This window comes from Triticum aestivum, chromosome 7D (genome assembly GCF_018294505.1).
Source record: "Triticum aestivum cultivar Chinese Spring chromosome 7D, IWGSC CS RefSeq v2.1, whole genome shotgun sequence".
NCBI classification, from domain to species: Eukaryota; Viridiplantae; Streptophyta; class Magnoliopsida; order Poales; family Poaceae; genus Triticum; species Triticum aestivum.
In genome coordinates this window covers 394772536-394789118 of record NC_057814.1, presented here as the reverse complement: position 1 = coordinate 394789118, position 16583 = coordinate 394772536, and the positions used below count along the sequence as shown (strand labels likewise).

Below are 16583 nucleotides of genomic sequence, written 5' to 3'. Positions count from 1 at the left end.
ATGGAGCAATGGTACCAAGTAGTAGAGATAGCTGGTAGCCTGACCCTTACTAATGACACTGATGCCCTTATCTGGCAGCTAGAGAACAAAGGAGTTTACTCCACAAGTTCACTCTACCATGTGATCAACTTCAGGGGGGTGCAACCAGTCTTCATCCCCTCGGTGTGGAAGCTTAAAATTCCACCAAAAATTCATGTCTTCCTGTGGCTCCTTGCCAACAACAAGCTGATGACCAGGGATAACCTTAGGAAAAGACAGATTATTAAGCCACTTGATTGTGTGTTCTGCTCTGAGGCTGAAACATGCTCGCATTTGTTTTTTGACTGTGTAGTCTCTAGACAGATTTGGCCTCTAATCTCAAGTCATTTCGGGGTGGATACTGGAACTGACTTTGAATCAGTGGCCAGACTCTGGATTGCTAACAAAAAACACTCTGCCCTCAACACTGCTAATGCTGCTATACTTTGGTGTATCTGGAAATATAGGAACTCTATGGTTTTCAATAACACCTTATGGACATCGATTAAGCAGGTGATGAGGCTGATCTTAAAAACTATCAAGAGCTGGGTGATCCTGTCCTCGGATGGGGCTATGGAAAGGCTGGAGGCCTTCACAACACACCTCGCGACCCAACTGAGACAACCACTGATGATCAGTGGCTGATCTTGAAGCGCGCTGAAGCCCCGCTGGTGACCCCGTGGAACAAGCTGAAGATCTCGGACGACGCAGTGGGCTTTTCGTCCCCCTCCAAGAAGCGCTCTGAAGCTGCAATGATGTCGAGCCCAACCTCGGCCCTGGTGGCTGCCTGGTCCCCTCAAGCGGTGACTGCACCGCCGCAAGGCATCCCAGGAGCTGATCTGCATCTGATGCTGTGTAGTGTGTGTGTAGCGCTTACGGTCCCCTGTCGCGCCGCATTGCTTATGTAAACCTATTGCGAAAACCTGTAGTGGCTTAAGCCACAACTTTCTTCTGAACTGCTCCTCTCAGTGAGCTGATGTAAAAACTGGATTTGGTTTCATTCGATAAAATGGTACCAGGGAGGGCCCCCCTGTTCTTCTAAAAACAATTTGCAGACTTGTTGTTGGACATGCATGCAGGGGGAGGCGGTGGTTTTGTGTCGGCGCCCGGGTGGCCATGGGCGGATCCAATATGGGCCACAAACATTTTGCAAAACATTTTTTTTACTAATGAATGCTTATAATATATTTCCTCCATCTCACAATAGTCGTAGGTCATTTTAAAGTCAAACTATATAAACTTTGACAGGTTTCCAGAAAAATGTGAAAATTTAGAATACTAAATCTTTGTCATTAGATTCATCACGAACTATATTTTCATACAATGTATATTTGGTACTACCCCCGTTCACAATTACTCTCTCTGTCTTTTTATACAACACCGCTTCATATTTTTATGTCTAACTTCGATCATTAATTTACCAACAAAATATGAGTTATGTGCCACAAAAAGTATATCATCGGATGCACATTTCAAGCAACTTTGCAATGATATGTTTCTAATGACATAGAACCCATATTTTGTTGACTAAAGTTACAAGTCAAAGTTTTTCACAAAAATAGAGTGACATTGTATACAAAAATAGAGAAAGTATAACATGCTTGGGATATTTCAATATGGACTACTTACAAACTGAAATGAGTGAACAATCACACTAAAACATGTGCCATTAAAAAAATCTATGAAGTTGTTCTTTGCTTCATGGGAGCTATGTGTTAGACTGGGAGGGGGGGGGAGGGCATTGCCCCCGGCTATAAACAACTTTCCGAAGAATTTTTTGTTGGATGGCCTAGATATGTAATTTTTAGCTTTTGACGGTTAAATAGTCATATCTTGTCTTGCCCCCACGACGACTTTTGTCTAGCTCCACCACTGCGGGTGGCCAAGGTGCCGAGAAGCGCTTATAGTCATGCCTCAGAGATTAGCCGGTGTTCAACGAACTTCGTTAATAAATTTCGATATTGTGCTTCGTGTAATGATTGGTTCTTGATAGATGGATATGCATCTGAGTATTTTTAACCTATGCTAATTAAGCATGGCTCTTATGATGATCAGTGCATGATGCTGAGGTGATGTGCAGCCGAAAAGGCTGCTTTGGCTGTGCGTCCACCCAATTTGCTCCCTCATTTTCCTTTTTGAACCCCAGAGCTAGGTAGCTATACATTTTTCCAAAATGTTTGGGTCGTAAAGTGAAAGGAATATTCTACCCTCACCGGTTGTTGGGCGTGCATGAATCTAAGTCAGGCCCACCATAGGCGAGGAGGATGGAGAGTGACATGTTGAGGCTAATTTTCGTGTTTTGACCCTTTTCTGAAACCTATTCGAGATCTGACCCTAGTTTAATTTTTTTCCGAGATCGGACCCTTTTACTACCGCCAGGGTCCATGGCGGTAGGGTATAATAGCCTACCGCCAAGGTCCCTGGCGGTAGGGTTGCATGCCCTACCGCAAAATTCTCCTAAGTATTGAACACAGTGCGTGCTCGTGCCTACCGCCGAGCACCTTGGCGGTAGGGTTGTACAGGCTACCGCCAGTCTGTTTGGCGGTAGGGATGTTTCTTACCGCCAAGATCTCTGGCGGTAGGCTGTTACATCCTACCGCCATGGACCCCGGCGGTAGCAAAAGGGTCAGATCTCGAAAAAATTTCAAACTAGGGTCAGATCTCAAATAGGTTTCAGAAAAGGGCCAAAACATGAAATTTTGCCACCTGTTGATCTCCCACCAGGAATCTCACTTTCTGTAGCCTTTTGCATGGATCTAGCTGATGCAGAAAAGGTGTAGATGGCTAAGATGCTAGTAGTATGTGACATTCATTGTACTATGATGATTCAATCTCACGAACAGGGTCACATGATGATTAATAGTACCCTGCATAATCAGCTGCAAAGTTCACTACTACAATAGTTTAAACCATTTGGACACGGTATAGCTAAGAGAGATAGACCACGATATAATTACAATTGAATTCCACTTTCCCCTTATTGTAATGTTTTTTCTTTTGTAAAATCTTCCAATCGATTCATCAACTGTCGTCGCAATATGTCCGTGGATTGCAAATCGTCGAAGGATTTGCTTTATGACCAACTCCTAACGGTTTAGTCAGAGGGGCGGATCCAGTAGGATGTAGGGTGGAGCTAGGCCCTCCCTAAGATCTTGGCCCAACCCATATACCTGCTGAACAAATGAAATTAATAATTAAAAAGGCCCAACCCAACTTCACCTCATCCTCACCCTAGCATTTTGGGGTCCGCCACTGGTTTTAGTTCCTCCTCCAAAAGAGATTCTAGGCTCTCCTCCTCCTCCTCCTCCTCCTCCTATCAGCGCCACCATGTCTCCAAAGGCCTTTGAGCCACGGAGGTGTGGAGAACCTTGCCCCCTCCCCGCCATGCCTCTAAGCCCTGCCCCGATGAACAACTCCGGTGCCCCCTTCCCTCGCCCCCGGTTAAGTTTCTTACTCGCTCCCGCCGACTATCGCCGGCTCGCACACGGCCTGGCCTCGCCGTGGTCGACGCTCCTCATGTCGTTCCCGCCTTTAGCCTCGCGCTGCGTAGAAGTGACTGATGCATGAAATTTCTGTAGGTACCTGACATTAGCAAAACATGATATGTAAAGCATGTAAATCACAAACGTGTGGCTTTTGACACGTGGCCTCCAACCAGAGTGCTACAACAACAAAGGGGAAGGGCGGGAAGTCATCGTAGAGGCCACAGCGGTCGATAACAACAAACACTTTACTAGACTAGAGGCTAAATTCACAGGAGAGGACAGAAAGTGACCTCGAGTAATAAGTTTGATAACGGGAGGACGTCCGCTTGCTGTAGGTGCACTCTCAAGCACACCCACAGTGAAATTTCCGAGTGAATTGCAGAGTGGAATCTGCTCCCTCGGAGCAATGCATATGTAGCAAGTAATTGTGCCGGATTTCACGAGACAAAAAAGCAGGAATGATCTCCCTCGGCGTCGCGGCGCTGGTTGGCTCGGGCGCGCAGGTCGCGGTGTGGACATGCGTGGATCTGGCGCCTGGAGGGCGCGCGGTGAGCGGGGTGACTGTGTCTGGTGGGCGCGCTATGGCGCGGCCTGGCTGTGCAAGGAGGTGTCGGGCATGCGCGCTAGGTGTTCGGGCGGCCCAGATCTGGCGCATGTTGTCGCGCAGCGGCACCGGTGGTCGGCGGCGGCTCCCCCTCACTTCCCCCTGACGGGATCTCATCCGCGGAGCTTTCGGCGGCGCGGCGCGCCTAGGCTCTGGTGGTAGCCCTGTTCAGCGGAGGTGGTGGTGGGCTTCAGCTTCGTCCGGTGTTGCTACTTGGGTGACAGCGGTGTCGGGCGGCGCGACTTCTCCTCCCTACCTCAGATGGGATCTCGTTCGGCGGAGCACCTGGCGGCGCGGCGCGTCCAGGCTCCCGGTGGCAGCCCTATTCGGCGGTGGTGGTAGTGGGCAGTGGCAACGTCCAGTGGAGTTGCATGTGAAGCAGCGACGCGGCGACGGGGCTCGCAGCGGGGTGTGTGCTGGCGGCGGTCGTCTGGAGCCTGGCGTAGGGTGCAGCAGGCTGGTGGGAGTTGGTGGTGCACCGGCACCGTTCGTGGCGGCGGCGTGAGCGCAACCATGGAGGCGGCGGCGCTGCGAGGCCCTACTAGGAAGGGTCCTGGCGGGCAGCGGGCGCTCGGCTGCAGCCGTGTGAGGCGCGCGGTGAGGCCTTGACGGAGTTGGTGCCGGAGAGTGGTTCGAGGTGCGGGTCAGACCGGATCGGTTGGCAGTCCCCTGGTGCGGGCGAAGGCCGTCGTGGTGGTTCTGGTCCTTGCACTGCTCGGCGGATGCTGCGGTTCTTCGTTTGTGTTGCAGGCGGTGGCTTGAGGCGTCCTCCCTCGGCAGTGAGGTTGGAGTGGTTCTCGTTGGTGTGGCTTCGATTGCATGCTGCTACAGTGACGGCGGTGCAAGGCTTCGGTCAGGGTTGGCCATGATCTTGGCGGCGTGGAGATGTGCAGCGCTACGAATGAAAATCATGTTCGCCTTTGGTCGGACCGGCGTCGATGGCATCCGTGGATGTCATTTCCCTTCCTGGAAGCGTCGCCGTGTGTGTTGCCATTTGTTTCGTTGCCCGGTGGCGGCAATTGTCTCCGGGGCGAAAGCCTTGATTCGCAGGATTGGCATGATGGCGGTGTCTTTGACGTCGTTCCTCTGTTGAGAGCATTGTGCTGGGAGACGAGAGGCCCTTTGTTGCGCTCCTCCGATGTTCGCGACTGCCCGGATCGCTCCTCTCAGGCGCTATGTACGGTCGTCGCTGGTTTATCCAAGGAAGCTGGAGTTGCTGTTCTTCGGAGATGACCGGTGTTGGTCGAGACGCGGCGAGGTTCGTGGTTTTGGGTAGGCTCATTGGCGTCGTACCTGTGTGTGTGCGTGTGTGTTGTCTGTAATGTTGCTACGCTCGTTGTTCGCAGCGAGTGGTAGATATCGTTATATGTTTGTTCTTCTCTCTTTCTATAAAGCTAAGGTACTCAATTTGGGTACTCTCGAATAAAAAATAGCGGGAATATGATTCTTGCACCGTGCTGCCTGTCATAGCTAGCGCTCCCATGGAGAAGGACAAACCCCAATGTATACATGTTTGGTCCCCCTTGTCTCATCGTTAGGGACACCAAGTACGCGTGATGGATTTAACCAAGCGTCCACAGTTTCAAAAAGAAAAAACCAAGCGTCCACGGGCACCCGCTCAAATAAATCGTTTTCTAGGAGTAGTAAAAGGAAAAGAAAAAAAAGGAAGCCGGCCCTGGCCGTGCATTTCATGGGCACGTCTCCCTCAACAGCACAGCTCGATAGAATTGTTTTGTTTAAATCCCGCGCCTACATACGCGTACAGCTGGCCATCGAACTCCCCTGCTAGCCAGCCACAGCTGTGTCTACACACACATTTGTGTGTGCTCACGCAGTCCAAATGGCGCCAGATGCACCGATGGAGGTGAAAAGAAAATGTAGACGAATCAGGTCTTTCCGATATGTTTCTTTTTTGTAAACTTACACGCTGCGCCAAATGGGGAGCCGTCGAACGTGAGTTACACGAACTGCGCTGGGCTTGGACATCACGAGGAGGAGGAGTATTTTGGATCGTCAAAAAACAAGGAGAGGAGTATCTGTCGTGTTTTGATGGACCTTGGAGCATCCCTAGCGGTCTGCCGCTTCATGTTACGAGCCCCCATCTTTCCCAAAGCCCCTGTTCCTTGGTTTTCATGTGCCATTTTCCTCAAGCTTATTTGTCTGCGTGACGAAAAAACAAGAAGTAAAACCTGCCGAGCGGAGCCTGACTCGTGTGGGCCGTAGAAGCCAGATCTGACGGCGCAGCCAGCCGCACAGAGGGCCCCGATTGCTGGGCCAGGGGGATCTTGGCAGAGTTGCTGCTGCCGCGCTGGAGTCAATGGTCAACCAGGCGCGATATCTGCGCCCGCGCGCCTCTCTGCTCTGCTCTATAAAGAAGAGACCAGTCCAACGCCTCTTTATATCTCTCTCTTTCGCTCTCTCTCTCTGCACATCCTCCTCTCGCACATCTCCCTCTCTTTACTCTCCATTGCTCAAGGCAAGGCCGGCCGGCAGAACATGGGGACGCAGGCAGCGGAGAACTTCGAACCGCCGGCCAAGGTACGTGCTCCTGCTAAGCAATCAATCTCTCTCTCCCTCTCCTCTCCCCATCTCGCTGTTAAGAAAATTACAGTCGCAAATCATCCTGTTAATCAACCAAAAGAAAGATACTACCCAGTAAAAGTTTTAGATAGATACCCAGTAAAAGTTTTAGAGAGAATCAAGAATCTGAGTTGGTGCGAGAAGCATGGAGCTAGCTTCAGAGGTGGACATGACGTGAAATGGACAAACCCGGACGAAAAGGCGGAGGCAAAAAGCGGCTTCTTGGATGCGTTTCCATGGGGGATGATTCCCTTCCGTCTCCTCGCCGGCAGCTAGTGGCACACCGACCAGCCAAAAACCCAACCGGATGGATGGCTTGGCCCCGCCGAGCCAGTTCGTAGCTACACCGGTACCCTACCAGTTCGTCTTCCGCACGTGAAAACAAAGCCCTCCTCGCACCTTCACACCCTTGATTTCTCCCTACTACTTTTTGCTTCGGCTCCCCTTTTCTCGCTCTCTCTAGAAGATGCAGCAATTAAAGTATCTATGAATCATGCCCGTCATAGGATCGGTGTGATTTGCGATGCTTTGCATTAACTGCCCAATTCTGCCTTCTCTCTCTCTCTCTTCCGTTCTCTGAAAATTAGTTCTGGCCCACTGGAGTGCCCTTGCGCTGTAATTTTGACTCGCTTAGAACAAATTTCGATTCAGAAATCACATGAAGCAAAAATAAGAATGAAAAAGTCTCTCGTTGTCTCTCTCGCATGGCCCGCTCACCTTCTCTTGACTATGAAGTATGAACGATCGCCTGTACTTTTGAGTACTTTGTCCTATGTTTCGCCTTAGCGTCCGAAACCAGGAAGAATACTCCACAATTTGTAGTTTGCAAGAATTTTCATGCCGCAATTTGCACTTGATGATCCTTGGAACCTCAAATGACGCATCAAGGGCCCCTACCTGTTTATTACCACCGTGAAATTTTACTGAGAGCCATCGCAATTTTTTTTTACTGAGAGAATATTACTGTACATGCTCAGTCAGGATAGGACTTCCCCTGTTTCGAAATTTAAGACGTTTTTGCAGTTTATAATATTTAGGAGCAGAGGGTGTATAATTTTCATAGGAATTTTGTGGGAAACCCCACACCCACCGAGAGAACGGATATTTCTCCCAGCAGAATTTTCATATTCCGACATAACATAATTATTTCAGAAGTTCCGGAAGCCACAGCCACCTTTGTACACATGGTTACACAATAACGAATTGCCTTTTTCACCTTATTTCAAAAATACAAATATAAATATATTTTTCAAGAAGGATGGTAAAACATCCGTCCCTGTATCCTGGGATGTATGCAACCAATTTAATATTAATGAAAATGCTAGACGAGTAGACAAAAGCATCGCTTACAAGTAGGTTTAGTATATTCTGTTATACTACTAGTATCACACTGCTATACATTGGAATAGCCGTTGGCATTTTGCCAGCTGCTGCCATGAGGTTGCATCACAGCTAACAAGGGGTCAAGCCAGATGAATTAGACACATAGTAATCCAGCAGATTAGCGTCACGTTCTCCAACGACAATATGTTAATTATAGATTAGATGTGTCAGGAGTAATATAACTAGGATATAGTAACAACTGGCACTGCTACTTGCAAGCTTTATTTATTTTTTATTTTTTGAGAAATCACTTGCAAGCTGCTGCCACTTGGTGTACATAAAGAGGTCCGATCTTGTTTCAACTTTCAACCACAGCTTTGAAATCACAGCCTGGTTTGATTGGCCTCTTCAGTTCAATACTACTATAAACAAGTGTGTTACCGTTGTCATGTGAACGTGCTTGATAAAATAAATAGGTTATCTTTGCCATGAGGTGGCCGTGATAATTAAGCATCTGGAGTTTGACTTTGCCGACTACTTGGCCATCCGGCAAGTCAACTGCCGAGAAGAAACGGAATCTCTAAGCACTCCATTTTACCTACAAAATTCAAAGACGTCCCGTCATTGGGTTGAAACTTCTTGCGGCTTACCTGTCCCTTTCTTTCACCGCTTCGTGAGAAGAAAGCCATGGAAATGCAAGAAGGTTTCAACAGATTAGAGAAAGTAGATTATGTGGTACACAATTTAGATATGGATATATGGTTCCTACTTTTTGGTAGTAGATATTTCATTTAGTAGGATTTTTGTTGAGGTTTTGTGCATGGTTCATGGCTAACAAGCATGGCGATTACTTGATCGCAGGATGTCAGGACGGATGAGCAGAAGAAGATCGACGACTGGCTCCCGATCACGTCGTCGAGGAACGCCAAGTGGTGGTACTCGGCCTTCCACAATGTCACCGCCATGGTGGGCGCGGGGGTGCTCAGCCTCCCCTACGCCATGTCCGAGCTCGGCTGGTACGCCATTCAATGGATTCACCACTACCTACTGTTGCCTCGCCTACTAATCTAGCAGAGTATAACGTTTGTTTGTTGGTTGGTTCCACAGGGGCCCTGGCATCGCGGTGCTGATCATCTCGTGGGTGATCACGCTCTACACGCTGTGGCAGATGGTGGAGATGCACGAGATGGTGCCCGGGAAGCGGTTCGACAGGTACCACGAGCTCGGGCAGCACGCCTTCGGCGACAAGCTGGGGCTGTGGATCGTGGTGCCGCAGCAGCTGATCGTGGAGGTGGGCGTAAACATCGTGTACATGGTGACCGGCGGGAGGTCGCTCAAGAAGTTCCACGACGTGATCTGCGACGGCAAGTGCAAGGACATCAAGCTCACCTTCTTCATCATGATCTTCGCGTCGGTGCACTTCGTGCTCTCGCAGCTCCCAAACTTGAACTCCATCTCCGGCGTGTCCCTGGCCGCCGCCGTCATGTCGCTGTCCTACTCGACCATCGCGTGGGGCGCGTCGGTGGACAAGGGGAAGATGGTGGACGTGGACTACAACCTCCGCGCCACCACGACGCCGGGGAAGGTGTTCGGCTTCTTCGGGGCGCTGGGCGAGGTGGCGTTCGCGTACGCCGGCCACAACGTGGTGCTGGAGATCCAGGCCACCATCCCGTCCACGCCGGAGAAGCCGTCCAAGAAGCCCATGTGGAAGGGCGTGGTGGTGGCCTACATCGTCGTCGCGCTCTGCTACTTCCCCGTCGCCCTCATCGGCTACTGGGCCTTCGGCAACAGCGTCGACGACAACATCCTCATCACCCTCAACAAGCCCACCTGGCTCATCGCCACCGCCAACATGATGGTTGTCATCCATGTCATCGGAAGCTACCAGGTACACACACACACACACATTCCAACAAATCTTTTTGCTATCCATATATACAAGCTCTAGTATATGCCTGAATCCTGATCGACGGCGCCGCCATGTTGTAGATTTACGCGATGCCGGTGTTCGACATGATCGAGACGGTGCTGGTGAAGAAGCTCAAGTTCCCTCCCGGCCTCACGCTCCGCTTGATTGCCCGGACCCTCTATGTTGGTAAGGCCCCCCACCCGAAAAGCCAAAAATGGCGTGTAGCAACGAATAAGACTGACGAGATTCCATACGTTTGCAGCGTTCACCATGTTCGTCGCCATCACCTTCCCTTTCTTCGGTGGCCTGCTCGGATTCTTCGGCGGGTTCGCCTTTGCGCCGACCACATACTTCGTAAGCATTTCTCTCATCAACTCCACTTCAGTTGATCATAGGAATCGGTAAAAATACAGATTTCCTAATCCAAGTCAACACCTGCTATTCCTGCAGCTCCCCTGTATCATGTGGCTCGCCATCTACAAGCCCAAAAGATTCAGCCTCTCATGGTTCACCAACTGGGTAAGCTATATATCTCTCATTATATATATGCATCTCCCAAGTTAATCTCAACTCCGGCCTAATTTGTGTGTGTGTGTTGTGCCACGATCTTCAGGTCTGCATCGTCCTTGGGGTGTGCCTGATGATCCTGTCGCCAATCGGAGGGCTCAGACAGATCATCTTGGATTCCAAGACATACAAGTTCTACTCATAGACTTCATCCACGACGCATTTTGTGTAGTGAAAACTGCAAGAGATCTTTTACGATGTCTACTACAAACTCTCTTGTCTTGCAAAGGAAAAAAGAAAGGAACATCATAGTACCACGGTTACAGATGGGATGGTACTTGGTAGATGCATATGGTCAGAGAAAACTTGGTTTAGTCAAAGCAAAAGGGTTGTGTTTGTGGTTAATCATGTACGTAATATATATGGTGTGTGGATTTGACTCTCGGTACTGTAGGATCGACAATCTTTTTTTCTGCTCAAACTTGCATGGATGAACATGGCTTCGCTTTCGTGTGCAGATGAGAGAATCGACTGTTCTTTTCTACACCTTCTTTTTGGGTATGCTACTGCCTTCCAAGCATAATGCCACGACAAGAGTTTTTTTTTTTTGAAACAAGGCAAAAGGCTTGCCATTTCATTAATTAAGAAGAAGGTTTAGACATAAGCCGCAGCACGGCAAAAACAAAGGAAAGACTATTGTTGCGACATAAGAGTACTCAGTTGACTAGCTCCAGCTAGCGCCCAAAGATGGGCTTCCTCTTTGATCTTCGCAACAATGACGGTGGCCGGGGCGGCCGTGTTGCGGAAGACTCTTGCATTTCGCTCCTTTCAAATTTCCCACGAGACAAGCATCATAACTGACATGATCGCCTTCTTGGTGTGGCCTCCGGAACTGGTCGTTTTGAGCTTCCAATCATCGACGGAAACCTCATGCTGCCATGTCGCTGTAGATTGGCCATGAATGCCAAGCCAAGCGATGATCTCGTTCCAAACTCGGATGGTGAACCTACACTGGAAGAGAAGGTGAACAGCTGACTCCTGAGTCTGCTTGCATAGGGGGCATAGGCCGCAATTCGGCCATCCTCATGGTTGCAGCCGATCGGCCGTCCAGACGCGATTCTGAATGATCAACCAAGCAAAAAAATTGCATTTCGGTGGGGCCCAAGACTTCCAGATCGTGGTAGAGGTCGGACTGAGAACTTGTCCCGCAAACTGCGCCATGTAAGCAGTGGCCGTCGAATATTCTTTACTAGAAGTGAATTTCCAAAGTATCATATCCTTCCTATCCAAGCTGAGAGTAACCTCTTGTAGCATCCCCCAGAGAGCGGCGAACTCCTGGATGTGGTCCAGAGAGAGGCCCTGAGAGGTGTCAATCTGGCTAATCCAGGAGTTGTTATCAAGCGCTTTGCTGACCAAACACGCCTTCCTTTTAGATATCTCAAAGATCTTTGGTGCCACATCTTTTGGTCGAAGGCCATTAAGCCATGACGATTCCCAGAATTTTGCCTTTTTACCATCCCCAATGGTCACAGTCGTGAACGCCGCGAAGAGATCTCTGTCAGCGTTGCTACATGGCGTCTCCATTCCGGCCCATGTCTTAGGTGGGTCAGCCCACTTGAACCAAAGCCATCGAAGCCGAAGGGCGGCGGCAAATTTTTCGAGGTTTAGAACACCCAGGCCACCAAAAATCTTGGGTTTGCAGACTAGGTTCAAACCTTACATTTGCCTCCAGACACCTTTTCGCAGCCTGCCCAAAGGTATGCACGTCTCAGGCTATCGATCTTCTTCCGCACGCCAATTGGGATATCCAGGGGTGTTAGGTGATAGATTGCTATGGCCGTGAGAACCGCTTTGACCAAAATGATGCGCCCCGGGGCAGCCACATGCATGGCCGACCAAGGTGGGAGCTTGCCCGCAATCTTGACCTCAAGGTACTGGAAGTGGATGCGTTTTAGCCTCGTGACCGATAAAGGAAGGCCAAGGTACCTCAAAGAAAAAGAGGTCCAGACAGCAGGGAAGGCCTGAAGGATGTCATCAAGGTCGAGGTTGGCACAACGAATGGGCGCAACCAAACTTTTGTTGCAGTTGGTGACAAGGCCGGTGACCTCACCAAAGGAGCTCAGCGTCAAGGCAAGGAACTGGATGTCCTCCTTGATTGGCGCAACGAAGATGGTCGCGTCATCGGCATACAAGGATGCCAGAATCGGATTTCCACGCAGCGGGTGAAGGTTGCCTTGCTCGGTGGCCTTAGCGAGCATGCGGTGGAGGGGGTCAATGGCAAGGACAAAGAGCAGGGGGGATAGAGGATCCCCCTGCCGAAGTCCACGACCATGCTTGATAGGGTCGCCCGCAATACCATTGAGAAACACTCTGGATGAGGCTGTGAAAAGTAGTGCAGAAATCCAATCACAGAAACGACTTGGGAAATGATGGTGACGCAATAATCGCGAATGAAGGCGAGGAATTCAAACACTACACTGTTATGCGTGCTGGGAGAAAAAACATCCTTGACTGCTTGCTAACGTTGGCACTCCTCTACTGCTCGGCGGCTAGTTGAGCCTTGAGATGCGTGATCACGTTGGATATGCCCTAATTTTTCAACATCAGACCATCCTTCCAGCCCAGTCTCAGTCTCAGGGGTATTGAATCCCCTTCAAAACAACAGAGAGAAGAAAGAAGCTCGTGAAGGAAAGGTTTCGATTCTTAGACCAGGCTGGAGTCTGAGAGGCTACTACGTCCCTTTCAAAAATAACACAGAAGCAAGAGGCTTCTGAAGAGAAGATCCGATCCTCAACCGACCTTCCGGCCTGGTCAGAGTCTTAGGGGCTACCGCGTCAATGTTTTTATCCTAAAAGCATTACATGAGGTCCCTACAAGAAGATTTTGATCCTTGGGTCAGCCTTCCAGCCCGGCCCGGCCTGAGCCTCAGGGGCTAGTGAAACCGTGCGTTTTGACTTAAAAAAAAATCGAAATCCTCCAACAGGTTGGCATAAGTCGGCTAGAGGCTCAGGGACTACTGCAACCAACACGATCAATTCAAAGTCCGAAGTATAATGATCCACAGTTTGGCCTACGTTGTAGGCCAAAGCAACAGCTCATGGGGGGCTACTAGAAGAACAGATTAGAGAAAAAGAAGAAAACCGAGTCTACATGTCGGATGTTCAGAACTAACCTGCGACCCGAGGGCTATTGCCTACATGGGAAATATTAAGTGAAAAAGCACGGTCACTGACCTGATAGACTGTGCAAACACCATGGTCAAACACGCCACGACCTCCTCCATAGCTTTTGGCCTTCTACTGCGTGAAGACAAGGGCAGCCTTCTGTTCCTTAGACAAGCTGAACCAGGCCGGCTTAGACGTCTTTTGGCGGATGGCGGCCCTTGATGGGAACGTAGTAATTTAAAAAAATTTCCTACGCACACGCAAGATCATGGTGATGCATAGCAACGAGAGGGGAGAGTGTTGTCCACGTACCCTCGTAGACCGACAGCGGAAGCGTTATCACAACGCGGTTGATGTAGTCGTACGTCTTCACGATCCGACCGATCAAGTACCGAACGTACGACACCTCCAAGCTCTACACACGTTCAGCTCGATGACGTCCCTCGAACTCTGATCCAGCCGAGTGTTGAGGGAGAGTTTCGTCAGCACGACGGCGTGGTGACGATGATGATGTTCCACCGACGCAGGGCTTCGCCTAAGCCCGCAACTGTATTATCGAGGTGTAATATGGTGGAGGGGGGCACCGCACACGGCTAAAATATCATATATCAAGTGTGTCTAGAGGTGCCCCCCTGCCCCCGTATATAAAGGAGCAAGGGGGAGGCTGGCTGCCCTAGGCGCGCCAAGGAGAGAGGGGGAGTCCTCCTCCTAGTAGGAGTAGGACTCCCCTTTCCTAGTCCTACTAGGAAAAGAAGGGGGGAAGGAAAGAGAGGGAGAAGGAGAGGGAAAGGGGGCTGCGCCCCCCTCTCCTAGTCCAACTAGGACTCCTCCTGGGAGGGGGCGCGCCACCTCGTGGCTGCTGCCCTCTCTCTCCCCTCAAGGCCCACTAAGGCCCAATACTTCCCGGGGGTTCCGGTAACCCTCCGGCACTCCGGTTTAATCCGAAACTTCTCCGGAACACTTCCGGTGTCCGAATATAGTCGTCCAATATGTCAATCTTTATGTCTCGACCATTTCAAGACTCCTCGTCATGTCCGTGATCACATCCGGGACTCCGAACAACCTTCGGTACATCAAAACATATAAACTCATAATATAACTGTCATCGTAACTTTAAGCGTGCGGACCCTTTGGGTTCGAGAACTATGTAGACATGACCGAGACACCTCTCCGGTCAATAACCAATAGCGGGACCTGGATGCCCATATTGGCTCCCACATATTCTACGAAGATCTTTATCGGTCAGACCGCATAACAACATACGTTGTTCCCTTTGTCATCGGTATGTTACTTGCCCGAGATTCGATCATCGGTATCTCGATACCTAGTTCAATATCGTTACTGGCAAGTCTCTTTACTCGTTCCGTAATACATCATCCCGCAACTAACTCATTAGTCACAATGCTGGCAAGGCTTATAGTGATGTGCATTACCGAGTGGGCCCAGAGATACCTCTCCGACAATCGGAGTGACAAATCCTAATCTCGAAATACGCCAACCCAACAAGTACCTTTGGAGACACCTGTAGAGCACCTTTATAATCACCCATTTACGTTGTGACGTTTGGTAGCACACAAAGTGTTCCTCCGGTAAACGGGAGTTGCATAATCTCATAGTCAGAGGAACATGTATAAGTCATGAAGAAAGCAATAGCAACATACTAAACGATCGGGTGCTAAGCTAACGGAATGGGTCAAGCCAATCACGTCATTCTCCTAATGAGGTGATCTCGTTAATCAAATGACAACTCATGTCTATGGCTAGGAAACATAACCATCTTTGATTAACGAGCTAGTCAAGTAGAGGCATACTAGTGACACTCTGTTTGTCTATGTATTCACACATGTATTATGTTTCCGGTTAATACAATTCTAGCATGAATAATAAACATTTATCATGATATAAGGAAATATATAATACTTTATTATTGCCTGTAGGGCATATTTCCTTCAGCCCTTGCCTCTAAAAAGTTAACCGACATGTCGTCCGGCATGCGCCCAATAGCTGCACTAGCAGAGGAGCAGGGGACGGCTTGTTGATGGCTCTACATTTTACACATTTTATAGCTTATTTGTTGCATGTTCTCTTCATATATCATGTCCCATTGAACCAAATATATGCCATTATGCACGATTCGGTTGCCATTCTTTTCATTGTGAGCATTGCATAGTTTGTGGTTTTATTTAGTTTTTATTAGTTTCCTTTGCTTTGTTGCGTCTACCAAGAGCCTAGGACCAAGCACATTGAAAAGGCTAAACATGGATTCAATACAGAGGACTTCTAGGCACCAGACTTTGGGATTTAGAATGACAAAAATGTTGTTTTTCCAAAGTGCTCCAATAAAGATATAATACCACAGGTGCATTGACGTCATTCATATAGTTCCAACGAGCCCAAGAATGTCAAATTCCGAGGTCGTATGAAGAAATGACAACCGTTTTATCAGAGAGTCCAGAGCGTTCAACGACCTAAGGTACGGCCCAACTTGGTGCTACCAAGCCCAAACAAGCCCAAAAATTGTCAGATCGGACGAGATTATTCATTGATTTCATCCCCGTTTATTTCCATGGCTCCCATGTCTTCCAAGAGAGGTTTTGGAAAAGTATTATGCTCATCTAGAGCCCTTGGATCGAAGGAGAAAAGCTACACCTATGGAGGAGGCTTTGGAGAGCCCTTATATATGCTTCTTCAACCCTAGCCACCTTCGTCATCGGGTCATTCATTCAAGATTAATCACATCTCTATTTCTTCTCAAGGCAAGCTCCATAAAAGAAGAAGGGCCAAGACAAGAGGAAAGAAGAGGAGGCTCCGCCGCCGCGTGCACCGGCTTCCGGGTCGGTGCCATCTTCATCACCACGCCGCCTCCACGGGCGCTGGCTTAGTAACCGCGCCGCCTCCGTGAGCACCACCGGCACCGCCATGCCTTCTTCCTTCAGCGGCTCCATGTCGGCTTGTAACTTGACCTTCTCTTTTATATTTTTTCTTTACATGTT

General features: G+C 49.4%; 1 protein-coding gene across 2 annotated transcripts; it reads left to right on the top strand.

The window, feature by feature from the left end:
* Positions 1-6429: 6429 nt before the first annotated feature.
* LOC123165772 (lysine histidine transporter 1) lies at positions 6430-10943 on the top strand. Of its 2 annotated transcripts, XM_044583500.1 has the most exons (7): positions 6431-6645; positions 8872-9026; positions 9118-9898; positions 10000-10105; positions 10182-10273; positions 10370-10438; positions 10533-10943. In XM_044583500.1, the coding sequence occupies exons 1-7, from the start codon at positions 6604-6606 to the stop codon at positions 10629-10631; spliced, it is 1344 nt and encodes a 447-aa protein (XP_044439435.1). In that variant the 5' UTR covers positions 6431-6603; the 3' UTR covers positions 10632-10943. The 2 variants fall into 2 exon arrangements, with proteins under 2 accessions (XP_044439434.1, XP_044439435.1); XM_044583499.1 differs by having other exon boundaries at positions 6430-6645; positions 10000-10273.
* Positions 10944-16583: the final 5640 nt, after the last annotated feature.